The sequence below is a fragment of the Gracilinanus agilis genome, chromosome 5 (assembly GCF_016433145.1).
Source record: "Gracilinanus agilis isolate LMUSP501 chromosome 5, AgileGrace, whole genome shotgun sequence".
In the NCBI taxonomy this organism is placed as follows: Eukaryota; Metazoa; Chordata; class Mammalia; order Didelphimorphia; family Didelphidae; genus Gracilinanus; species Gracilinanus agilis.
In genome coordinates, this window is record NC_058134.1 from 12,102,844 (window position 1) to 12,129,016 (window position 26,173).

General features: G+C 41.5%; 1 protein-coding gene across 1 annotated transcript in view; it reads left to right on the forward strand.

Annotated features, from left to right (window-relative positions):
* ITGB8 (integrin subunit beta 8) overlaps positions 1 to 25,343 on the forward strand; it is a 96,586-nt gene extending 71,243 nt beyond the window's left edge. The window contains exons 7-13 of the mRNA XM_044678852.1: positions 840 to 935; positions 2,972 to 3,061; positions 8,421 to 8,555; positions 16,876 to 17,281; positions 24,162 to 24,387; positions 24,827 to 24,930; positions 25,015 to 25,343. Of these exons, the coding sequence (XP_044534787.1) occupies positions 840 to 935; positions 2,972 to 3,061; positions 8,421 to 8,555; positions 16,876 to 17,281; positions 24,162 to 24,387; positions 24,827 to 24,930; positions 25,015 to 25,343 (1,386 nt within the window). The remainder of the gene's footprint in view (positions 1 to 839; positions 936 to 2,971; positions 3,062 to 8,420; positions 8,556 to 16,875; positions 17,282 to 24,161; positions 24,388 to 24,826; positions 24,931 to 25,014) is intronic.
* The last annotated feature ends 830 nt before the right edge of the window (positions 25,344 to 26,173 follow it).

Genomic DNA, 26,173 nt, shown 5'->3' on the forward strand with positions numbered 1-26,173 from the left:
AGAAAACCATGGGGGAAGTTGGCGCTGTGGCAACAGAACAGATCACAGGAAGGGTTCTGTTTGACTCTGCAGGGTCAGTTTGCTCTAATGACTGATCAAGGTGCTGGCAAAGGAGCTGATGGATGCCTGCCTTGCTTCCGGCTTGTGTGGTTCAATGGCAGTGCGTTCCATCAGATGAGATGGGACTTTTTGGAATTTAGCATTACTCCATCCCATCTCAGACACTTTAAAAATAGTATTCTCACTATTTTGGAGTTTGGGCTTCTAAGTCAGATACACTCCTGAGGTCTCAATACTTTAATTTCACCATTTAATCTAAAGATGTGTTCAGTATTATTTTTGTATTATTTGGGATGCCTCCATTTATTCTCTGGATGATGGGCTTCCACCTACCTAAATGCAGAGCCAGAGCTTCTCCATGAACCTAAGATGATCATGTTAGTTTCTTTTGACAAAAAATCTGATGCTGCTAGTCAACGTATAACTCTGCCCTGTTAATTAAATAAGCATTTATTAAGCACCCACAGTTTGCCAAGCATTATCCGCAAGGTATTAAAGATTCAAAGAAAAATATGTAAACTGCCTTCGGAGTCAAGTGACCTGGGATCTAACATGGGGTCTGGCACTTGGGCAAGTATCCCCGTCACCACAGTAAGTCACGTAACTAGGCTTGATTTTTCTCATCCAAGAGATAAGGTGATTGGACTGGATACCCTCTGAAATCCTTCCCACAACTAAAACTATGATCTTACTTGCTTTTTTTTTCTTTTTAATGTGAACCCAGAGTCCTGGGTCCTGTCCCCTGAATGTGACTCCTTCTATTCCCTTTTGTCTTACAGGAGCACCCATCGCTGGGACAACTTGCAGAAAAATTAATAGACAACAATATTAATGTTATATTTGCAGTCCAAGGGAAGCAGTTTCATTGGTACAAGGTAGGCCAATTCCAAAATGTTTTTGCTTTTTAGATTTTAAATTTTGTTCATATGCCAAAATGAATGATTAGTTGCATTTCTGAAATGCAGAAATTCTCTGGCACCACAAATGAGAATCTGTGTTCAGTTAATTCCCTCCTCGGGTTCTTTCACCATGTTTTCCAGTGTACACTACAAAAGAGCACAAACACAGGCTTTAGTTGGGTGATTTCTCAACATTCTCCTCTTCATCTTTCATAAATTCATCCTAACAGCCATGGAACCACAGATTTCAAATTGGAAGTGAAGTTAGAGGTCATCTGTTCTAACACTCTCTTATTACCAATGAGGAAACTGAGACTCAGAGGAGTTACATGACTTGTCCAAGATCCCAGAGGCATTAAGTGACAGAGATAGAATTTGAACTCAGTCCTTCAGATTCTACATTCTCCTGCAGTCTTGACACTGTACTATTCTGCCTCTCAAGTCAATGAGTGACTGATACCAAAGGGGTATTATTTAGGAGAACTTTGTGAATTGAATAACCGTTGGTTTCATGCTTCACCTTTCTGCTTCTTGACCTTGATCCTTGTCTTTCTTGATCTAGATCAGTGGGTCCCAAACTTTTTTGGCCTACCTCCCCCTTTCCAGAAAAAAATATTACTTAGCTCCCCTGGAAATTAATTTTTTTTTAAATTTTAATATCAATTAATAGGAAAGATAAATGCCCCTGTGGCCATCACTGCCCTCCTGGATCACTGCAGTACCCACCAGGGGGCGGTGGCGCCCACTTTGGGAATCACCATCTAATTGGAGACTACAATAGACAGGGAGTTCACGCTAAGGCTACAGACTCGACCTGGTTCATCTTTAATCTGGCAAGATTAATTATGGTCTATCTTAAAAGTTCAGACTCATTTTCAGGAAGATATTGGAGAGTCTCAAATGAAGCCAAGTTCCACTAGAATCAAGCCCCAGGTTAATTCTGCTTCCTCAATATTCTTTGCCCAAAGAAGGACCTTAGAACAATTTGGACAGCCTGAAGAAATTCCAAACTAGGGTGGAGAGCTCGGAGAGAACACCTATGAAAGTGTACTTCAGAAGTTTGAGGAAGGGTTATATATTGAAAACAGCACTACATTTGAAACCAGAAGAACCAGCTTCAAAACTTGGTTCTTCTACATATTACTTCTGTGACCTTGGGCTAACTTACTTAATCTTTCCACATCACTAATGCTCAGCTCCAAAATCAGGAAGCTGGCTTGTGAGATCCCTGAGACATTTTTTCTTTCAAGTTTTTCCTAGAATTCCCTCAAGGAGACAGTATCTGTCTCTGTCAGAACAGAAGAAATAGTGAAAATTCAGATGATATAGAATGACTTATCCAGTGTGTTTTTGGGAAGAAGGCATCAGGATATAAAGACAAGAGAGAAACACCCTGAACTTTGCCTTCTTCTCTGAGCACCTTGTTCAATCTCCCACTCCAGTCATAGGTGTACAACGTGCTTATTCTCCATGACGTCAGAAGCATCTGCTGTCATTTCACACTCTCTCTCTCTCTCTCTCTCTCTCTTCACTTTCCATGATATTTTACTTCTTAGATCTTCAGGTCAAGAGGTTACTAGCTGTGTAGAATATAATGGATAGAGTCCCTGGGTTAGGTGGTCAAAAAGTATTCCTTTCCTCACTGATTACTACACCTAGTAAGTGTGTAAAATTGGCTTTCTCTTCTCTGGGAACCTAGAGGCCATCTAGGTCAAACCCTTCATTTTACAGTTGGGGAAACTGAAGCCAGAACAAATCGAGGTGGACGAAAGGCCGATCTCAGAGGCGTGTCAAGGACAAAGTTTAGTTTGGGAATGTGGCACCACTTTCTCCTTTCCAAATGGGGTCTAGATGAGTTGGCCTGGGAGAAGACAGCCATTTCCCTGCATCTCTCTGCGTAGATCTCTACCTAACCCAGTACTGCCAAAACACTGAGGAAATGGCCAACAAATGCTCAGGAACCTCTCCTGAATTGCTGTCCTAGAGTCATGTATGTTCCTGTGTTGTTTCAGGATCTCCTGCCCCTCTTGCCTGGCACCGTGGCTGGCCAAATTGAATCAAAAGCAGCGAATCTCAACAACCTGGTGGTGGATGCCTATCAGGTACGTTGGCCAGCCCCAAGTCTCCTTCTTATTTGAGGGTTTCCAGCTCACAGCTTCCTGTGGCAAAGCAGAAGCTCGAATGCAGTATGAATGGCTCCCCGACTCCCTCTCAGTTAATGAGAAACTGTACAAGCCTAGAGATTATAAAAAGTCCAGGAAGGATTCCATAATCTATCACTCTGGGGATGGCAGGAGAGTAGCGAGGAAGAAGGACATGGGGCATTATGCTCATTGCTCTGGGCACTGCCCCAAGCCCCAGGAGCAAGCAAATGGAGAGTTTTCTAAGTCGGCTAACTTGGACGGTTTGTGCTTTTTTCCTTAAACTGAATTGAAAAGTTATTGGACTGACTTGACCCAGCTGCCCAGTCAAAATGTTGAAATCAATAGCCTCCTAAATGAGTAAGTCAGTCATCAGCAAGGATTTATCAAGCATCTACTCTGCACCAGGCATTGTGCTAAGCTCTGGGGAATAAAAAATAAACATGAAACAATTCCTGACCTCAACATGTTTACATGTACAATGGGTAAACAACCTAGATGTACCAAAGTAACACACACGTGTATGTGTGTTTGTATGTGTTTACATGTATAACACACGTGTGTATATATTTAGAGAGAGAGAATAAATACCAAAATATATTGATCTTGGTCAGTGATTCCCAAAGTGGGCACTACTGCCCCCTGGTGGGTGCTGCAGCGATCCAGGGTGCGGTGATGGCCACAGGGGCATTTATCTTTCCTATTAATTGCTATTAAAATTTAAAAAGAAAATTAATTTTCAGGGGGCTAAGGAATATTTTTTCTGGAAAGGGGCGGTAGGCCAAAAAATTTTGGGAACCACCGAGCTAGATATTGGAGATACAAGTACAAACAAGGAAATACTTCTTGTAATCCAATAAGCTTTGAAGGAAACTATGGGGATCTGAAAGGTGTAAGTAAAGAGAGAGAATTTGAGGTCCAAGAGTGGATAATTCATGTAAAAGTACCAAGATGGGAAAGAGAAAATAGACAAGCATGGCTGAGATGTACAGTGTATGATGTGGCACAGAGGCAAAGAAGGTCGGAATCATTACTCTCAAATTTGATCATTCTTTGGCCTGAACATGCACTAGGAATATTCTTATCTTCATTCCATGTTGACCCTGAACCATGAACAACTGATGTTTCTGCACTCTACCTCTGAAGAGCTCTTCCGTCCTTGACTTTAACATCTCTGGGGAGGAGAAACTTCTTTCCTCCTAAAGCAGCACATTCCATTTTTCCATATCTGGAAATAGAAAGAAAGTTATCTTAGAAGATTAAAATTGCCCTTGAATACCTCTAGCCATTGCTTCTCACTCTGTCCTCTCTGGGAGGTCTCTAAGTCCCTAATTTCCCTATCAAACAAGAAGAATTGATTACATGCTTCCTATGTACCAGGCATTGCTTTAGGCAATGAGGCTAAAAATATTATGCACAAAAGAGGCTCTACTCTCAAAGAATTCATATTTTCACAAAGACAACGATAGCCCTCAAGTACTTGAAAACAGTTCTCATGTAATATTAGCAAACAATTAATAAGCACCTACTGAGTTCTAATCTGATGATACAGGGAAAGACAAAAATGATCTTTGTCATCAAGGAGCTCTTCATCCAATGGAGAAGACAACATGCAAATTGCTCTTTGTATCCAGTGTACACATAGGATAAATGAGAACTAATCCAAGAGAGAATATATGAGCATTAAGGAGAACTATGAATGGCTTCTTGTAAAAGGTTAAACTTTAGCTGGGGCTTAAAGGAGGTGGATATTAAAAGAAAGAGAATTCCAGGCCTATGGGGACAGCTGGAGAAAATGTCCAAATTCACAAGGAGTACAAGGAAGAGCAAGGAGGTGAGGGTCACCAGGTCTACAAAGGATGTAGAGCAAAGTAAGAGGTACTTGAAAGGTAGGCAGCAAAGGGGTTTAAAAGACAGAGGATTTTCTAGTTGATCCTGGATGATATGAGGAGCCATTCTGCTCTTCTTTGAGTTCAAATTTTTCAGATATTTCTATTGATTTTCATAGAACGCATAGTCATGTTCCTTCACCATCCTGGTGATCCTCCTCTAGCTTGTCGATGGCTTTCCCAGACTGGGCTACCCAACACTGAATCCATCTAGAAGAGGTCTGCCCAGAGCAGTGTATGGCAGGAGCATCACTTCCCTGGATCTGGAAATTGTCCTTAATTATTAGCCACCTAAGTGAGTTAGGTCTTTGGTGGACACCATATTCTCCTGAGAACTTACTCCTACAGCGCTCTCAGGTTCCAAAAATCTATAGCTGTTCCCCAGGAACATCTCCCTCTCACTGAGTGTCCTCCACCTTGACCTCATGGAGTTGATTTTTTGAGCCACGTATGAATGAGACTTTGCATTTACCTTGATGAAATGTCATCTTATTGGATTTGGCCCGGTCTCCTCATAGGCTCGCTCGGACCTTCATAAATCTCACTCCGTTTTGCAATCTAATGTAACGGGCTTCATCTGTCCAAGGATGAAGATGTGGTCATAAGTGCTCAGGAGTCGCATGGACATACATCACGAGAGAAGAATCGTGTTATTCATCACCCACAAAGCCCACTGCAGACTACACTAAAGAACGTGGACTTCAGTTTCTTTGTGTCCATGTCTCTATTCTGCAAAGGCTCCTGAAAACTACATCTGCTTATTCTGTCCTAGTCTAGGACAAAGTTCCTCTAAGCACTAAGTAGGCGCTTCAATAGATATTTGCTGAGTAGGAACAAATCATTTAATGAAAAACTCCATCATCCTCTTTTAGAATATGCTTTGTTAGTGAAGAAGCTCTTGTTGTAGACCGAATCAAAAGTACTCGAGTGACCAGGATGAGGAATGTGGGATCCTTGTAGGCTCTGTCCTCGTCAGATGCCATCCAGTGCATTGTACTAGGTTTGGGGGATAGGAGCGAGCAGAGTTTAAAAGCATTATGGGTGGAATAGAGAGTAGCCAGAGGAGGCACAACAAATATTGTAAAGGGTCCTTGAGTTCATTTGATAGAATAATTTTTAAGGACATGCAAATGTTTAACATGAGGAAGAAAAGAGTCTGTAGGGATGGAAGCGCTGTGATCAAGTGTACGAAGAGCTCCCCCATGCAAGGGCGATTAGTCTTATCTGCTTGACCCTTTGGGTTTGAACTAGAAAAGGAATGTGGGTGAGGAGGGGATGTCACAAAGAGGCCTATTTAGTGTTTGTAAAAGTGGAAGGGGTGCCCGGAGGACTAGAAGGGGTCTTCCGTCAAAGCCTGGATGGTTGCTGCTTGACGTTCATACTATGGATTCTGGCTCAAGTACTGGTTGACTCGGCAATCTTTGATATCCTTTCTTAAACTGAGATTCATTGACTGTCATTTTCTCCACTCTAAAGTGGGTGACGGCACTCTCAGCGTAAAAAAGGAAATCGATTGTAGTGTCATTGTTAACTTCCAAATTCTGGGTCTGGGAGGATGCCTCCACTCCATCCTCTAAAATTCCTTGATCGAACCCAAATTGTCCTGAGAAGCCAATCATGACCATGACCAAGAAAGCTCCTGGCACTGACATTTCTTCTCAGTATGCCTGATCGTTCATAAGTCAGGAACCTGTTGAATATACCAGCAGCCTTCATTCATTTATTTAAACCAGTGATGGGCAAACTTTTTAAAGAGGGGTCAAAGGAAAGGAAATGCTCCTCTCTCAGTCTGTTTCTAAGGCAACTCTTTTGAAGTTTCGTTGTATCGTATCCTACTCACTGTATTTGTCAGATTAGGAATAATGTCACAGCCTGGATAGAACATTTCAGGGGGCTGCATCTGGCCCGCAGGCCATAGTTTGCCCATCACTGATTTAAGCCATTAATTTATATGCCTAAATATTAGAATGAATTCTCTGTTTAAACAATGTTCTAACTCAAAGATTGTTTTCCCATGGAAATGTTGGGGAAGAGAAAGGCATTAGCTTGGCTCTGAAGTTTACTCTCAGAATCTTATTAGGATATTTATTAAGCAATGTTCTACACACTTTTTGGAGCTGTTCCTTCATAGACGTTTCTCTATAAGAAACTACTTTTTTGGACCTTGACTTCCCCATCTGAAAAATGATTCAGTCAGAAAGGATATTCTCTAAGATTGTTTTTTTTTTTTTTCCAGTACAGGCTTATAGATTTAGAGTGAGGAGGGACCGAAGAGGCTTTTGAATCCAATCTCTCATTTTACAGATGAGGAAACTAAGGCAGAGAGGTTAAGTAACCCCAAAATGGTGATATTTAGTGATTCTCTTGAGCAGAATTCAAACTCGGTTCACGGTGATTCCAAGTTGTAGGATTTAGTCACTACTCATAACGTAACGCCTAAAGCCTTGATCTTTCTCCGCTGGGGAAATCGTTTGAGGTTTCTCACCCTCTTATCTCCTTTCGTGACTCCTTTCCCCTCTGATTTCTTTTCCTTGGTTCCTGTGTTTAGAACTCAGGGGTTAAGCTATTCCCCTGTATTATGGGCCCAGGACGTTATTGGCTCGTGCACTACAAAGGTCCTTAGAATCTGTTGGCACCGATGTCAGGAGTAGAAGAGAAAATGCTCTTATTTTAGAAGTTCGTTTCTGACTCTGTCAGAGGCCTTGCCATGGTGGGAAGCTTAGACAAACATGGCAGTCAATGGTAGGCGCCAGAGGTTTTCCTACATCTCTGGCAGTCTCTAGACCCTTTCTTCAATTATTAAGGCAAAAAAAAAAAAAAGAAAAAAAGAAAAGAAACACAGTGGAAGAAAGCTGAAATCTCCTTCTTGAGGCAGCAACAAGTAGAAATGGACCCAACGAGGCAAGTTTCTTTTCACATCTCTGTCAGTAAAATCCATGAGCTTTTCTCCAGGGCTCGAGTCTGTGAAAGGGAAACGTTTTCTTTTGCAGCCGTGGGCTCCAGACGTCCAGCTGTCGCGCCTCTCCCCCCTCGATGATGATGGATGGGCTCCCCACTGGTTTTTGGAGCCATATTATGAAAGGAGAGCATTGACATTAAGGAACAATGCTCGTGTGGGGAGCACCCAGACCTACCAAAACATTCTCAACTCTTGTAAAGCGTGTGGATTTGGGGGGGGGAAGTGGGTGACCAAAATGGGGGTACCGAAATCTTGTCTCTGAAATGGCCGGTTTGTCCTTCCTGTACTTGAACTCTATTTGGGTCTCTGTGATGAAAACAATGGCGTTCTTCATCCCGTTGTCGCAGAGAACAGTCTTTCTTTGATTGGGCGAGAACCGTGAAGTCAGGCATGCTTTGAGTGTGCTCGACTGATCCCTCACTTCTCGGTGGGACTCTTGGTGTCCTGTAATTGAAGGTGTTGTCCTTTGCAGAAACTCGTTTCCGAAGTGAGAGTTCAGGTGGAGAATCAGATACAAGGAGTCCATTTTGCCATCACAGCCATCTGTCCTGATGGGAGCAGACATACAGGGATGGAAGGATGCAGAAATGTGACCAGCCGCGATGAAGTATGTAGACATTGTGGGACCCTCCCCTCGCAGCCCCTACAGAGAACCCCCAACTTAGAAGGGGCCTATTCTAATTGTTGGTCCTCAGGGCACCAAAGGGGAAACTGAGGCCTGCTTGGGACAGGGCCTGGTAGGGCCATCCAAAGTGCTTTATACATGTGGGTTGATTTGACATCCTCTTCGTCATGTGGCTATCCAGCCACAACGTTAGGAGCTGGTGCCTGCTCCGGCCCCCTTATGTCTCTTAGCCCAGTCTAATCTTATTTCCTAAAGACTCAATGATTCGGCACCTTTTCTCACAAAGTAAATTAGGTAGCAAACTGCTGAAATCTGGAGAATTCATAAAGCACATTTTTTTGAGGGAGTTCTTCTGTTGGAGGTTCATAATGGGAGTTTATTGAATTTCCAAAGTTCTTTCCTTGGGTTACTATGAAAAGTCCCTTCCAACATGGGCATGTTCTCCAAAATTAAAAATCTTGGTGCAAATTTCTTGAAATGAAAGCCTTTCCAGTCTCCAGTTTCACGGAGACAATTTAGTGCTTTTATGTATTCTGATCAGTAGTGTAGTAGGGAATTTACTGGACTTGGAGGAAACCTGGGTTCAAATCTCAACTCTATTGCTTGTGCTTTGTATGAACTTGAGGAAGTCATTTTCCTTTTTTAGACTTCAGTTTCCTCATCCATAAAAATGAGAGATCTGGCTTTAAGTTAAGCATTTCATTAAATGCAAAATATAAATGTTCCAACTCTTAAGTAAAGCTTACATTCTCTTGAATTGGACTAGGTTGTCTCCATGGTTCCTTCCAGCTCCAAACTCTGTGTCTGTGATTTACTGATTCCATTATTCATGTCTCTTTGCTATTTTCAGCTCTGGAAATTCTAGTAGATAAGGTCAAATCTCAGGAGATAGAGCTGGGAGCAAGAAGATATGAAGAATTAGAGGGAAATAAGATAGGAAAACATCTGGATTCTCAACACTTTTTTTTATTATTAGTAGCACTGGCCCAACCTACCCACAGAGATCTGCGGAACAAGGATTTAGAGAAAAGGAAAGAAAGAGTTAAACTAAGACTCATATGAAATTGAATCAAGCAAAAAAAGGAACAACAGTGGGATGAGAGGCAAAGCTCGGCTTATGCTACTTTCTCTGCCCTCTCCATACCTGGATCACCTTGACTAAGGTGACTAAGCCTCCATTCCCAACCAATAAAATTAAGAGTTATAGCACTTAATGATTTATAAGGTGTTTCCAGCCCTAAAAACATGCTATCTGAATATGATTTTTTAAACAAAAGTGCAAAAAAAAAAAAAAGAACAAAGAAAACAAAAACTGAAGCCCATAAAATAGATTCTTTAGAAAATCACACACACACACACACACACACACACACAAACACACACACAAATTTAAAAGTTAAATCCCAATTACATATAAGAGTTTAGTATGCAACATTTTGAAAGAGGTACTTTGCATAAATGATGCTTTTCAGTGCTTTGATAATAAAATCTCCTAACTTGTGAAATCATGGCACTGATATCTTGTAGTATATTCACAAAAATTTGTAAATTTCTGGTGAATTTTTTGAAACCTTTAACTTCTGTGTATTGGCTCCTAGGTGGAAGAGTGGTCAGGGGGGGCAATGGGGGTCAAGTGACTTGCCCAGGGTCACACAGCTGGGAAGTGTCTGAGGCCAGATTTGAACCCAGGACCTCCCGTCTCCTGGCCTGACTCTCAATCCACTGAGCTACCCAGCTGCCCTCCTGGTGAATTTTTACTATCACTGCCTTTCTTTCCAGAGGGTGCATCTAGACTTCATTAGAATGAAATTTAGACATCTTTTTAAAAATATGTCGCTATGGAAACCATTCAAAGTTCCATCAAATAATATTTTTAAAAAATAATTATTGGGGGCAGCTGGGTAGTTCAGTGGAGTGAGAGCCAGGCCTAGAGACGGGAGGTCCTAGGTTCAAATCTGGCCTCAGCCACTTCCCAGCTGTGTGACCCTGGGCAAGTCACTTAACCTCCATGGCCTAGCCCTTACCACTCTTCTGCCTTGGAGCCAATACACAGTATTGACTCCAAGACGGAAGGTGAGGGTTTAAAAAATAAAAAATAAAAAATAAAAAAGTTAATGGTTAGGGGGGCAGCTGGGTAGCTCAGTGGAGTGAGAGTCGGGCCTAGAGACAGGAGGTCCTGGGTTCAAATCCGGCCTCAGCCACTTCCCAGCTGTGTGACCCTGGGCAGGTCACTTGACCCCCATTGCCCACCCTTACCACTCTTCCACCTATGAGACAATACACCAAAGTACAAGGGTTTAAAAAAAATAATTATTGCAATTTTATGGTTCTTACTGGTTTTTATTTAATCACCCAATAGATTGTTTTTAAAAGGCAGGTCCTGGGAGATTCCACCTTCAAACTCACATGACTCTGAGGAAGTCCTTTTCTTTCCTTTGACCTCAACTGCCTCCTTTGTAAAAATGAAAAAGAAGGCCGTCCTGGGTCCATCTCTTAGTTTTCCTTCAGATTTAACAGCACGTACGTTTGTTAACATAAACTGAAAAAGGGGAAAGAGCAAGCGGGATCTGGATGAAGCACTTGCTCGGGAAGGGTTAATCTCTTAGGAGTGAGCCTCCCTTTCAATGGTGGAGTCTTGGCAGGCCCCTTTTCCTTGCTTCTCACATTCTTCCTCCTCTTTGTCTAATTCTTTTTCTCTTTCTCCTTTAACTGAGTAGTACAAACAGTATTACTCCCGGGAAAACTCATATGACCTCTTCATTACGTAAACCCTTTAGTTCGGCTTTCCTATTAATGTTGGCAGCACCTCCTGCTGCAAACCTTCTTGTGCCCCCACACATCTGTTAATCCTTAGGATTCGTGTACGTGAAAAAAAAAATACAACTTGTTTAAGGCAACATCAAACTCTGTTGATTTTTAAAAGGAGCCTGACACAGTCTAACTAGAATAGGCTCCGATTGGCCATCTCTGATTAAATACAATGCCTGCGGACCGAGAAGAAAGACCAGGAGAAAAACGTGTGTGTGTCTTAGTTGCGATGATGGCTGGACCAGCCAAGAAGAGTTTGCACTTTCCAGAAGTGTTCGAGTTTTAGGCTGAGCCAACAATGGAGGCCACAGAAGACAGCCAAAAAGAGGAGACTGACAAGAAAAGCAAAAGAGCCATAACTGGGTGCCTGGTTCATGCCAAGCCCAAAGGGTCCTCCCTGAGTCTACAATGCCGTCCAGGGGATGAAGCCACTCGGGGAGCTCGCCTCTCCCCACACGCCACCTGCGAGCCTCAGAGGTGAGAAGGGAGGCTTCTGGACTCCCAGAGCAGCTTCTCTAACATTGAAAATAGAAGCAAAGCTTAATGCGGCGAGGACTATCGGAGAAGCCGTTCATTTTGGCTCCTGATTGAAGAAAGCGTTGAGATTTGTCCCCAAGCTGGCACCCAGTGGCAGGAGGAAGTGGGGGGGTTTAGCCTTCCTCGCAGGCCTCTGGGAAAAAGAACAGAACGGACGTCTGTTAGAGCATCCTGGTCAGCCAACTGGGAAAGCCACAGGGGAGCAGCCCTCCGCCTTCGCCTGTGGAAGCAGCGCCGCGCGCCAAATAATCCGTGACCCTGCATTTTAGCCAGGCGAGCACTGAATCCCGAGCAGAGAAAGTCCTGGGCGCAGAGCCAGGGGCCGTGGTTCAAATCCCAGCTTGAACGTATAGCAGCAGCTCAGCGCCACAGACAAGTCACTTAGCAGCTCCGAGAGCCGAGAGCGAGGAAGGGACCTTCGAGGTCACCAGCCCACCCACTTCACATTAAAGGTGAAGAATGGTGGCCCGGGAGGTGAAGTGACTTCCCCCAACTCACAAAGTTCTGGGGATTCCCAGAACTGAAACTTTAGCCCAGGTGCTCTGATAACAGCATCTCCTTCAGCCCGTTTTCTCCCACCATCCCACCTCATCAGCACAGGGATGTGACTGACACTTGGACAGCTCCTTCAGAGGATGGCTGGCTATGAGAAACCTCGGAGGACTACGGTAACAAAAGATAGTGTGATTGATCCTGTGACTTGTATTGTTTAGCTTCTCGTCTTCTTTTTAAAATGGAGGTCAGACAGAAGCATTCTGGGAAAAGTCACTATCTTTCCAAGATTTCCTTCTATTTTTGGTTTTATGGATTATTGTGTTGGTGGATTTTGAAACTGAATAAGACATCACAAATAAGCATTTATTAAGCACCTACTATGTACATGGCATTATGCTAAAGACTGAGAGAACAAAAAAAGCACAGTCCCTCCCTTCAAGTCACACCCATTCGAATAGGGGTCCCCACCTGCAATCATCTGGACATACGAAACCCAGGAAGGATAAATGGGAGAAAGTCTCAGAGGCAAGACCCTAGCATTAAGGGGGACTAGGAAAGGCTTCTCACAAAAGGGGAATTTAACTTCAGTCTATCTGTCGGTAAGGTCATCATAAGCAATCAGTACATATGTATTTAGTGCCCACTGTGCCAGGTACCGTGCTCGATGGCATGGGGTAGTGCCTTAAACACAGGCAGTAGGCAGTGCCCAAGGTCAGGGCCAGCTACTTGGTGTGAGCTGGATCACGGACAGTCTCTGAGGTCTTTTGCTGAATTTCGTGACATGACAAAGCAGCAGTCATCACCCACTTTCAAAGTGAGACAGGAGGGGACCAATAGTATGTTTATAATCTTACACCGAAGTAGTCAGAGGTGTTGTGGGTGGCAATTAAAGGAACCTCATTTCAAACTGAAAGGAACTTCGGAGGCCATAGAATCGAACCCCATCATTTTATAGAGGAATAAACTGAAGTTGGGGGGAGTTTAAGTAACCAACCCAAAGTCCCACAGCTATTAATGACTTGAGGTGACACCCCATATGAACCCAAGTCTTCTGAATTGAGCGAGCCAACCTTGGAGCAAGGAAGCCTTACCTCCGGTGCAGCCCAGGCATGCGCCCAAATCCAGTCCACTAAACCACTCATTGCCCCAGAAAATTCTCTAAATCCTGAATGATAAAGGAGGTTCTGTTCTAAATCAGTGGAAAGACTTTCTGCACTGAGTCTCCCACACGGATGGGATTCCTGTTGCACCCTGATGGAACATAGGGTGGTTCTTCCTTCAGGGAATCCATGAACTCGGGATGTGTGTAGACTTGGCTGACACTCCAAGTTTCAGGACATTCAGTGCCTTCTTAATTCCTCCTCATTTCAACCACCTACAGGATGGTGGAGGCAGATCTTGACATCAACCTTTCTGAGAGGACCTAACCATGGTGCTAGTTGCCTTTCTCTAAACATGAGATAAGGGAAAACTCCTTAACAGTCAAACTCTTCAGAAGGATAAGAGAGTGCTTTGGGAGGTGGTGGGAGGTTCATTCACCCAAGATCTTCAGGAGGCCTTGTGAGGGCCCTGACCAAGACAATCCATACTAAATGGTCTCTGCTATCCTTTTCAACTAAAGAGGCAACATGTGGGAAGAGCAGAAGATTTGGCATGAGAGGATCTGGCTCTAAACCTGGCTCTGTTACTTGCTACTCGCGGAACTTTTAGAAAAAATATCACAACTTCTCTGGTCCTCAGTTTTCTATTCTACAAAAGAAGAAGGTTACATAGAACAGATGATGTCAGAAGTCCTATTTCAGTTCAAGGATGGTCCTACAAACTCCAAAATTGCTAGTTTGTTATTTAGTTTTTCAGTCATGTCCAACTTTTCATGGTCCTATTTGGATTTTCCTGGCAAAGATACTAGAGTGGCTTCCCGTTTCCTCATCCAGCTCATTGCACAGGTGAGGAAAAGGAGGCAAAAAGGATGAAGTGGCTTTCCCAGGATCATAGAGATAGTAAGTGTATAAGGCCAGAGGCCAGAGTTCTAGCCATTGCATCATTTACGTGCCTGATAGCTCTAGATTACTGGATATTTTGTGTTAACCATTCAAGCATGTAGACTGTACATCTCTTCTCCCTCACTCTCAATATATGATCATAGAATCAAAGATCAAAGAATCAAAGATCAATATATGATCATAGAATCCAAGAATTGGAAAGAGCCAGTGAATCTTAGATCTAATTATTTAGTCCTGACTTCTCTCCTGACCTTCAATCTCATATCTACTACAGTTCAAGCTGAATGTCTTGTAGACATATTAAACTCAGCATGTCCATGATAAAATTCATTATCTTCTACTCTCCAAGCCTGTCTTCTTTCTCACAGTCTTATTACAGTCAAGGACTCCACTATTCTCTATTCGCCTGTGTCTTCCTTTTCTCCTCACTCTAGGTGGCATAGTTTATAAAGCACTGGGCTTAGAGTCCAGAAGACTTGGATTCAAATCCAGTCAGGCACTAAATCATTGTGTGATTTAAACTCTGTCTACCTCAGTTTTTCTCAAATGGAGATATTAACAGCACCTACCTCCCCAGGGCTATTGTGAGGACCAAATGAGACAATATTTGTTGAGCACTTAAGTCAGTGTCTTGCTTATGTAAGAGTTTAATAAATATTTATTCCCTTTCCCCACTATGCTCTCTCACCTCCAGTATCTAATCTGTTGCCAAGTTCTATTAGTTTGACCTTCAAAAGTTCTCTCATGCATGTATGCTCCTTCTTTCCTCTGCTACTGCCACTATCCTCGTGCCTTCATCATCTCATATGCTGGACTATTGCGTGGTCTGCTGGTTGGTGTCCCAGCCTCACATCTCTCTCATTCCAGTCCATCTTACACTCAGCTGTCAAATTGATTTCCCTAAAACACATGATTGACCATGTCATTCCTTCCCCCCATTCAGTATATTGCAATGGCTCCCTGTTACCTCCAGGATCAAATATAAATTCCACTATTTGGCTTTTAAAGCCCTTTCTATCCTTCCCTTTACTTCATTTCAGTCTCCTTATAGCTCATATCCTTCCATGGACTCTTTGATTCATTGGTGCTGGCTTCCTTGCTTATTCCTCCCAACAAAACATCCCATTTCTATCTTCCAGGAATTTTCACTGATTGTCCCCATGCCTTGTTTTTTTCTCCCTCCTCATCTTTATCTCTGACCTTCCCTGGCTTCCTTTGTTTCAGATAAAATATTCACTTCTGCAAGATTCCTATCAGCATCCCCTTTAAAAATAGCATCTCCTCCTTTCTGTAGAGACCTCAGATTTATTCTATATCTATTTTGTTTCTAATTGATGAGTCAAGAAGTGTTTAAACATCTACTATAAGTCAAGTACTAAGTATTCAGGATTCAAAGAAAGGCAAAAACCAGCTCAGTCTAATTGAGACAACATAAAAGCAATAATGCACAAGCAAGCTATATGCAGGAAAAATTGGAGATCATCATTGGGGGAAAGCATTCACAGTAAAGAGGACTGGAAAAGGCTTTTTTGTAAAGGCTGGAATTTTAGATTTAGACTTGAAGTAAGTCAGGAAGGAAAGGAGATGGAGATAAAGAGGGAGAGCAAATGCCTGGAATCTAGAGATAGAAGGTCTCCTGTGAGGAACAGTTGCAAGGAAGCCAGTGTCCTTGGCTTGGAAAGTGTATAGTGGATATGGGATGAGGGAAGTGGGGAAACTGAGATATAAGAGGATGATAAAGTTAGGAAGAAGAATTTGAGTTTAGAAGCTTTGGAGATCTACTGGACTTTATTGAGGTAGAAGGATAGCATTATCAGATCCAGGCTTCATGACAATTAATTAGACAGCTAAATGGAGGGTGGACTGGATGAGGAAAAGCTTAATCACCAGTAGGCTATTGCAGTAGTCCAGGTGAGACATGATGAGGGTCTGCACCAAGGTCAGAGGAGACAAATAGGCATTTGCTAGAGATGTGATAAAGGGATCATTGAAAAGAGGCAATAACAGATAGGATAAAGGGGGTGTATGTGAAAGAATGAGGAGTCAAGGATGACACATAGATTGCAAACCTGGGCCCCTAAAGGACACCCTCAACAATATTAAAGACATTTTGAAGGGGAGACTTTTGGGGGAAAAGATAAAGAGTTCAGGTTTGAACACATTGAGTTTTAAGATGGGACATCCAATTTGAGACCTCTAGTAGGCAAGTGGAGATGTTTCTTGGCCCATCAGACTGTAGACTCCTTGAGGGCATGTTTTTCCTTCATATATATTCCCAGGCTTTATCACAGTGTCTGAAGCATAGTAAGTGCATAAGTTATGCTTGTTGCCTTGTTAACTTAAAGGTCAAAATGAGCCCATGTGCTTTCTCCATCCCATTTGGCTGGAAGATAATCTATTCTTGGGAGGAGAGATGGCTGGCATGTGTAAAGATCACTGTACCTTTTTTTTTCCACCAGGTTCTGTTCAATGTCACCATGACCATGGATGAATGTGATGGAGCTCGTGGGGGCAGCTATGCCATCATCAAGCCCATTGGTTTCAATGAAAGTACTAAAGTCCACATTTATAGGAACTGTAGCTGCCAGTGTGATGATGGCAGAAGCCCCAAGCGGAAATGCGTAGATGAAAGTCTCTTAGGTCCTACCTGCTCCCAATGCCAGGGGGACAAGTGTCATTCTGATGAAGCCAGATTCCCTCTGGACAGTTGTAAGGCACAACAGAACCAGCCCGTCTGCAGCGGTCAAGGTGTTTGCATATGTGGGAAATGTTTCTGCCACAAAACTAAACTTGGAAAAGTATATGGAAAATACTGTGAAATGGATGACTTTTCCTGCCCATATCACCATGGAAACCTTTGCGCTGGTGAGCTCTGAACTTTAAAGCCACTTTTACTCTTCCATTTTATACTAGTCTCTGTGTTAACACTGCATGAAATTACCATGTGTAAACTAAGCCGAATTGGATTTGTCCCGAGCATTTGGGTTTCATGTGGTAAACATGTCTAAAATGCTGTCAAGTTGCACAAGGCATACACATGTATATCTTTAACCTTGCCCAAATGGAAATACTTGTCTATTTCCTGGTCTTCTATAGGGAAAAGAAATGAAAAGGTCAATCACGTTTCTCACTGCCAGAATCAGATTCACTATGAGCATACAGAAACATTTTCTTTCCATGAGAGCTCAAAGGATATTCTTTCTAAAGGAATCGTTGAGAGCTACTCATAAATCAACCCATTTATCGTTCTTGGAAAAAAAATTGAAAAAAACTATTATGAGTCTCCCAATAAATAGCTGCTAAAATAATAGAGACTTATAGATAATAGGAGGTGGTACAGATTAGTGTTGAGGGTTTGGAGTCAAGAAGGTTTGGATCCCTCCTTTAACACATAGTAACTGAGACCTTTGGCAAATCATGAAATCTCCAGGTACCCCAATCACTTACTAAGAATGTCTCTATTAGGTCTTAGAGAAATTATAATTTGTGGTGAGGGAGAGTCTTCCATCCGGGGCTGCTGATGAAATAGATCTTTTGCATACATATTATGAGGGAGCATATTATTGATTAGTTTTTTTTATCTGAGTTGGGGCAAATAATTTCTCTGGACCTCAATTTCTGCAGCTCTAAAATGGAAAAAGTAATAGCAATTACATCATAATATCAATGTAAGGATCAGATGAAATAACATGTTTAAAGCATTTGGGGAGCCTTAATTTATAAGTTTGAGTTGCTATTATCATCAATATTTTCCTTTAATTCTGTGTATAAATACATTTAAGTTTTGTAAGTTAACCATTTCCAGTTAGTTAGAATATTAATGTAATGGTCAAGTGCAAGAATGATATTCATGAAAACAAGTCAAGAATTTCATTTGAAACATTTCTCTATTCTCTATTACATTCCATGCACCATTTATCCATAACATTTAAAAATTATAATCACCTAATAAATTATTTAGCTGATTATGTTTCCTTCCATCTAGAGGAAAGGCAAAAGACCTGGGATTTCTAGAAAATGCTTGTTTATTGGGCGAAATAGAATAAGACCATTTTAAGGCAAAAACATTGTCATTCTGCATTTTCTCTGTAATCCATTGACCATGAAAACATCTGCTCATTTATTTCAGTAACATCTTTGCGATGGCATTAGTACCTTGTCTAAGTTTGAAACTTTTTCATATCCCATATAAAGGTCACCGTATGCTCTAATTGACCAGGAGTCAGCACAGCTGACTTTGAGTTTAGGTTTGGGGACTAACTAGGTGTGTGACTTTGGGGGAATAACTTTAACTCATTGGACCTCAATTCCTCATCTGTAAAATGAAGGTTTCAGATATGATTTTAGAGAGTTATAGCGGTTTCAAATTGAAAGGAATTTCAGCAGCTTTATCTAATCCAACCCAAAGAGGAAAAGAGACTCCCTTTAGCATCCCCAGTAAATGATCATCTTGCCTCTGCTGGAAGGCCTGCTCTACTTTTCCCCATTCCAATAATCTAGAGGTTCATAATCATTTCTGTGTCATGACCCCTTTAGCAGTCTGATGAAGCCTTTGAACCCCTTATTAGGATGCTATTTTAAAATGTATAAAATAAGTACATAAGAATACAAAGGAAACTAATTGTATTGAAGTACAGTTATCAAAATATTCAAATAAAAGCAAATTCATGGACTGTGGCTTAAGAAACTTGAAGTAATCCATGAATTTCTAAACGTATGTAGTCCTTAATTGGAAAGAGTATTTCTTATTCACTTTGCCTTCAAGATGTTTGGCATCCAGAATATCTTATTTCAAAAAGTAAAATGTGAATGCTTCAGAAAGGAAAGAAGCTTTACCCATCTTTTATGAGAAATGATCTTATTTTTTGAGGTAGGTCATTTTTTCCTATTGCATTTTTTCCTCTTTCATATTGTTCCTCTTCCTCTAGTTTAGGATAGTGTAAGGAATAGACAATAGAAGAGCATAGCAAGTGTCATGGAAGATTGCCTCATTCCTCTCAACACTGTTAGAAATCCTCAGGACCTTAGAACACCATCAATACCTTAACTAGCCATTTTAGCTCCTTAGGTGAGCAGTAGGAAGTATACATCAGGTCAAGTCACATCAAGTCAACTTTTTAAGAAAATTCAATTGAACGTACTGAGGGAGAGACCAAAGACACAAGGAATCCTGGTAGGAATGGAGGAGGAGAACAGGGCTCTACTGGAAGAAGATGCCTTGAATTATGACCACTGGAATAGAAATTTTTGCCATTTTGTAGCTTTGTTTTTATTCTTCCCACCAATGCCCCTTCTGATGGTTTACTATGGCATGGAGATAACTCTAGGTTCACAAAGGCTATGCAAATGAAGAACAAATTCAGGAAGGTTCTTTATTAATGGAAATACTTCAAGTTTGGTCTTTTTTTTTTTAAAACCCTTACCTTCTGTCTTGGAGTCAGTACTGTGTATTGACTCCAAGGCAGAAGAGTGGTAAGGGTGGGCAATGGGGGTCAAGTGACTTGCCCAGGGTCACACAGCTGGGAAGTGTCTGAGGTCAGATTTTAACCTAGGACCTCCCGTCTCTAGGCCTGGCTCTCAATCCACTGAGCTACCCAGCTGCCCCCCAAGTTTGGTCTTGAAAATAGATCAAGTTTGTTTTCAGAAGACCAACCTAGCTAAGGACTGAAAGGCATAGTATCAGTATACTTGTCATCTGGTGATGGATTATTTGTCATTTAGTCTTCTGGAACATCCTTCTACTTCTCCAGTGATGATCTAGAGTTGCTTGAAGGGAGCAGAGTCTAAAATTCACACAATGTTTACATTATTTATTCACTTTAATTTGAATATTACTACCCTGAAAGACCCTTATCCAGTGGTCAGCAAGGGGATGTATGGACAAGAAGCTGAATCATGTTAATCGAGACATTCTTGATAAGAACAAAAGTAGAAATTGTAGCTAAATTGGAGAATGGATCAAAAATATTCCTTGAAGAGGCAAAGAAAAACATTGAATGAATAAATTTTATCATATTCTCAGAGGCAAGAATAAACTTTATTACAATGAATATTTAGTCATCATGTTTTGTAGTATTAAAGATACATATTTGCAGAAAACTCACCATGAAAATAATTATAGTTTGTACATCAGTATTAGTTGCTGAAGATAAAATGGTGGAGAAATTCTAAAAAGAATTTAAGGCTCTAGTAATTAAATCAACATATACTTGAATAGCTGCCAATTTAAAAGTCTAAGAAAGGGGGAAAAAGGGATGAGGAGAAATGTCTGGGAAAGCATGTGATTCAAGATAAATACCCTGAGGTCTCTTACATATATATTATCATAAGTGGCTTCTTCAAGAAAACAACTGGTTGCCAGGAAATGATTTCTTATTGATGTATTCTGGGTCAACTGTCTGTGTACCAAGGAGACCATCAACTTGTGAGACCTATGATCAGAATTAGTAAAATGCAAGAAAATGAGAAAATGGGATGACTTACATATTAAACAAATTAACCACCTACTATTTTAAAAAGTAATTGACAACAAAACATGAGGAACAGATGACAAAAATTATATTTTCACTGATTATAATAATTTCATCTGGACAGTTAAACAATGTAAGTTAATTGCCACAATAAGGAAACTAAAAGAGCCCAGAAAGTGCCTCACTTTAGCAACATTTTGTAACTTAATAAGTGGAAAATGGAAATGTGTCTACCAAAGGCAACACCTGGTTAGGATACAGTCTTGTTTATAAAATTCATGAAGAAGGATGAAGGACAATTTGCAGGAGTCATTGCCTCATAAAACAGAGAGAAACAATGGAAAGTAAAACAAATACATGGTTTGTTTTTGTGTTGTTTCATTTTGTTTTTTGAGTTTGATAAAGATAGCAAAATAAGCAAAGTCATCCCAGGATTATTTAAGGATCAAAATGAAAGGAGTGCTAAAAACAAGAAAAATAGAAGGTATTTAGAAAATTCATGGCAACGAATTATTTTCTCCCTCAAGAACAGTGGACCTATCACCCTTAGATCATATTATCTGGGGAGCTGAGTTCCTCCAGAGGCTCCTATTTGCAGATGACATAAATGCTAATTATGGCAAGCCTCAAAACTGAAAAGCTTTTGAGAATAAATCTGCATTCAAATTACTGACTATCTGAGCAAGAAAGACCAACTGAATGAAGAATGACCATTGCCAGATTACTAGATTACAACATGGATTTGAAGGAACAACCTCTGGAACATGTCTATCATCATGCGTGTTTGAGATAAATTATGTAGATTGACAACATGTTGGGCCCAAAATTGAACAGCTGAAGAAAAGCCAGCTGGATTGCCTTCAGCTAACTGCAGAATACTTTTAATAACCCCAAACTTCCCATGAAAACAAAAGTCCATTTTTTAAACCAACAATCTTCTGATGTTGCCATATGGTTGCATAGAATACAACATTCTCCAAATAATTAAAGATGACAATGATTCCTGAGGGCAATGGAGCAGTGCATGGTGGATGTCAGTAAGCTGCAGTATACAACCAATGAGGAACTAGAACATGAGTGATTAAATGATTAATAATGTCCTTTATCAGAATGACTGGAAGATAAATTGTTCTGGTCATCTAGGTGTCACAGTAAAGGTTAAATTACGAGTTTTGACAAAATAAGAGAGCAGCTTTTAATAATTTAAGTTTTTCATGAAAATATAGTAGAGTTGTAAATTAATATTATCCTTTTAAGCCAGAGAAAAGAAAACTTCTAGCAGCTTTTAACAATTAACAATTTAGTTTAATTAAACTAGAGATAGTAGAAGAATATAGTAAAATGAATATAGTAAAGGAGAAAAATATAGGAAAGAGGTAGAGAAAGAAAATGTCCTGTCTATACTAGTTTTCCTATAACTACCTATAATTACTACCTAAAACTGCCTATATCTACCTGTAACTAATAATCACCCCACAAAGTTCCAACCCAATCCAGCCCAATCAAAACCAATCCAATTAGTATTTAATATAACCCCAATTAGGTCTGTCAACAAAGACTAGCCACCTCCCAAAAAGTTCAAGAAAAGGAAAAAAACATAATAGCCAAAACCAAAAGCCAAAACCCAAAAGCCAAAAAGCCCTCTAAAGGCTAAAACCAAAAAGCCTCTCAGTAAGCTCAGGCCCGCCTTTATATTCTAGCAACTAAACACCAACCACCAACCCAGCACACTCCCAGCAGCCAACTTCCCCACAACTCACCCCCAACCAAATGACGCTGACCCCCTTTTATCCCTTCTTTCTACCTTACTTCCTATCTCTGTGGTTTCTCCTTCCTGTCACTGTGGGCTGGTTAATCCCTACACATCTCTATGGTAAGAGGACCTCCAAGTCCTCTATTAAATTAAAAAAAGAATAAAGAATTCCTTTTTACAGCACCATACCTGGAATCAGGAAAACCCGGGTTCAAATTCCCCCTCAGATACATACTAGCTGTATGACTCTGAGCAAGTCACTTAATCCCTGTTTGATTCATTCTCCTCTTCTGTAAAATGAGAATGATGAGAGCATTTACCTCCCATTATTGTTGTGAGGTGGTAGATTATGTGGTGAATTTACTAAGAAGACCAAAGTAACAGTTTTAGAAGACCACAAAACAATTCTTGGTTGAAAATCATATTACTGAAAGGAGATTCAAAATCAATGAGATGGCAGATTCATTTGGACATTTGAGTATTCTTGCTAATTCCATGATCATTTCAGCTATTTCTATACAAAAGGAGTGTAAATAGGGTCAGCAGCTTCTAAATTTGAATCCGAGGACTGTGATCCAGTGGTTCCACCCTCTTTCTGGCTTGGCCCGCTAATGTTCAGAGTTCAGCATTAAATATCAATGGGCCACCTCCTGTGTATAAATGAAGCACAGTATCTTGATCCGCTGCCAGGAGACCATGCATGAGAAGTTCCTTCTGAAGTTTCCGCCCATCCTCTCTCCCAGAGAGCAGCCTTTTGTGACCAATGTCTCACATTTATGAGCAAGATGGCCTAGAGTAAAACTTTATGGATTCAAACAGACATATGCCAGGCTGCGGGTGGATGGCTATGAGTATGGTCCGTTGGCTTTTGCCTCTATAACAAATGAACCTAATCAAAAAATAAGTTACTATTTTCTATGAGTTAACTTTGTTTCCCAACAGGCTTGACCAACCACCGGGGAACTTGGAGGATCTTTCTTCAGATGCCAGCAGAGTCTGACTCATAGACCTCTATGGTTCTCCTAGCCTTTGGCAAACGCCAGGCATAACACAATGCACTATGGAGATCTTTAACGGAATGTCCTGCCTTTTCAGGTTACAAATTCAGATAATTAGCATGAGTTCAGCATCTTGTCAGTAGAGTTTTGTTTTGGTTTTTTCCAAAAATAGAGTACAGAACAAATCAAGTCGTCTAGGAGATCTCATTTCTAGCTGAAGCAAAATCCACATGACTCCACCAAGCCACAGGATGAAATACTCTTGATGCCAACCTAATAGAGAGTTGACTTCACGCTTGTTAACACAGTACATAAAATAAGATGAGATTTCTCCCTGTTGAATGGCCTTGGAAACAGTCACTCACCAGGTCTAGCAAATATTGATGCTAGGCCAATAGCAAAGGGGCTGGCTTCATTTTCCTGTCTCTAGGTTTCAATGGAGTTGACAAGGCAGTGAGTGTCTTGGAACTGTTCCTGAAGTCCACAGAGCACCAAATTTATGCCCTAAAGTTTCTTCCTTGCAGGGCATGGGGAATGTGAAGCAGGGAGATGCAAGTGCTTCCGTGGTTGGGAAGGAGACCGTTGCCAGTGTCCATCCTCCTCTGCCCAACACTGCATCAATTCCAAGGGCCAGGTGTGCAGTGGAAGAGGAGCGTGTGTGTGCGGGAAGTGCGAATGCACCGATCCCCGGATTGTTGGCCGTTTCTGTGAATATTGCCCCACCTGTGATACAGCCTGCGATGAAAACCGGTAGGTTCCAAAATCACCATCCTGGTCCTTCTGTCCAACTCCAAGAGGGAGGGAATACTGAAAACCCAAAGGCTTCCTGGAGGAGGCAGAAACTGAGCCAAGTCTAAAAGAAAGATAAAATAGTGAGATTAAATAAGTACCAATACATACAAGGAATAATAGGGTCATTTTGTGCCTTTTTTTTCTTTTCAATGAGTCGATTACCTGGAAGAGTTAGACCCCACACAAATTCTTTTGTCTTCATACCTTCATAAAAACAACATCTTTTAAGTCACTAAGAATCAATGGAGCCCTGATTATACGTGTTTCCCTGATAACAAATAAACTTTACTTTGCATTTCAGGCATCAGGAAGCCATGATGCCAACGCAGAAAAATCTAGCCACCATGGAATTTTATCTCAATGTGTAAATGCTGCTACTTTTGTTCTTGCTTTGCAGGAGTTGTGCCCAGTGCCACCATTCTCATAATGTAACTCAAGTCATACTTGATCAATGCAGAGCCTTGTGTCCTCCAAAGGCCCATTATGTTGACCAAATACAAGGTAAATTAACGCTTTATTTCCCCCTAATTGGCTGGAGAAGAGCTTAGGAGATTTCCGGTCTCTTCAACAAAGCCACCACCTAAGCTGTCACCATCTCAGCCCGGGGCAAAGCACAGGCGGTGCCAAGAAAGGCTCGAGACCCTCTCTGGGAGATGCCTTGTTTTTATGTCTCCCAGAGGATCGAGCCTCGCGGTACCAAAGTCTGGGCTGGGCCAGAGAGGGGGAATATGGTTGCCATGCCAACTCTCTGTGGGGATTGCCACACAAGACGAGAGGAGCATTTCATGAGATCCCACTCTAGGGAGCAGGGCACGCTTGTCTTCCCTGATGGGATGCTAGACAGACGACACATAATAAATGATCGAGGATCGATTGATCTGATTCCATCGGCATGTGGCCAACAAACTGTTTGAGATGGAAGTGAGCTCATGGATGGAGAACTGGCAGGAAGCTCAGAATACATCAAGGGCAGCCCCCAACTTTTACATATGAGGAAATGGAGATGGGAGAGGACTAGCCTAAGGCCACACAGGCATTATGTAGGAGAGTCAGCTTGTGAAAGCAGCTCCTCCAAGAGCGTTTCCATGAGACCATCATCCTTAAATATTCTTTCTGGCTGCCAATTAACTGTAGCTAATGAACTAACAGGCCTGTCCAGAGAAGACTCTGCAAAGCCATGTGGGAAAATTAAGGCCCCAGCTTAGAGTTGGCTCATTTTAGGACATAGAGGTTAAGTAGGACAAAGAAAACAACATCTTTCACCCCCGATTACACAGTTGTGTATACACACACACACACACACACACACACACACACACACACACACACAGTAATAACATACTGCCCTTGGAGTTGGTAAGGCAGACCTGAGTTTAATTCCTACTTCTGACACTTAACTATCGGGGTGACCAGGACAAGTCGCTCCCTGGATCATTATTTCCTCATTTGTAAAATGAGGTGAAAATGAGCCTAAAAATAACTAATGTAAAACATTTAGGCTTGCAGAGCCGTCTGCTTACATCATTTTTGACTTTCACAAAAAACCGTGTGCGCTTCTGGCGAGCATCTGCCCTCCGAAGTAGATATTTTTCACAGATGGGGGAGCCAAGATAGAGGGAGGTTTGGAGATTTAAGCAGGATTGCCTGGAAAGTTTCTGAGGCAGGATTTGAACCCAGGTCTCCATGACTACCAGTTCAGTGCTCTCTGCACTACATCACCCTATCTTTCTTACAGGGCTGCATC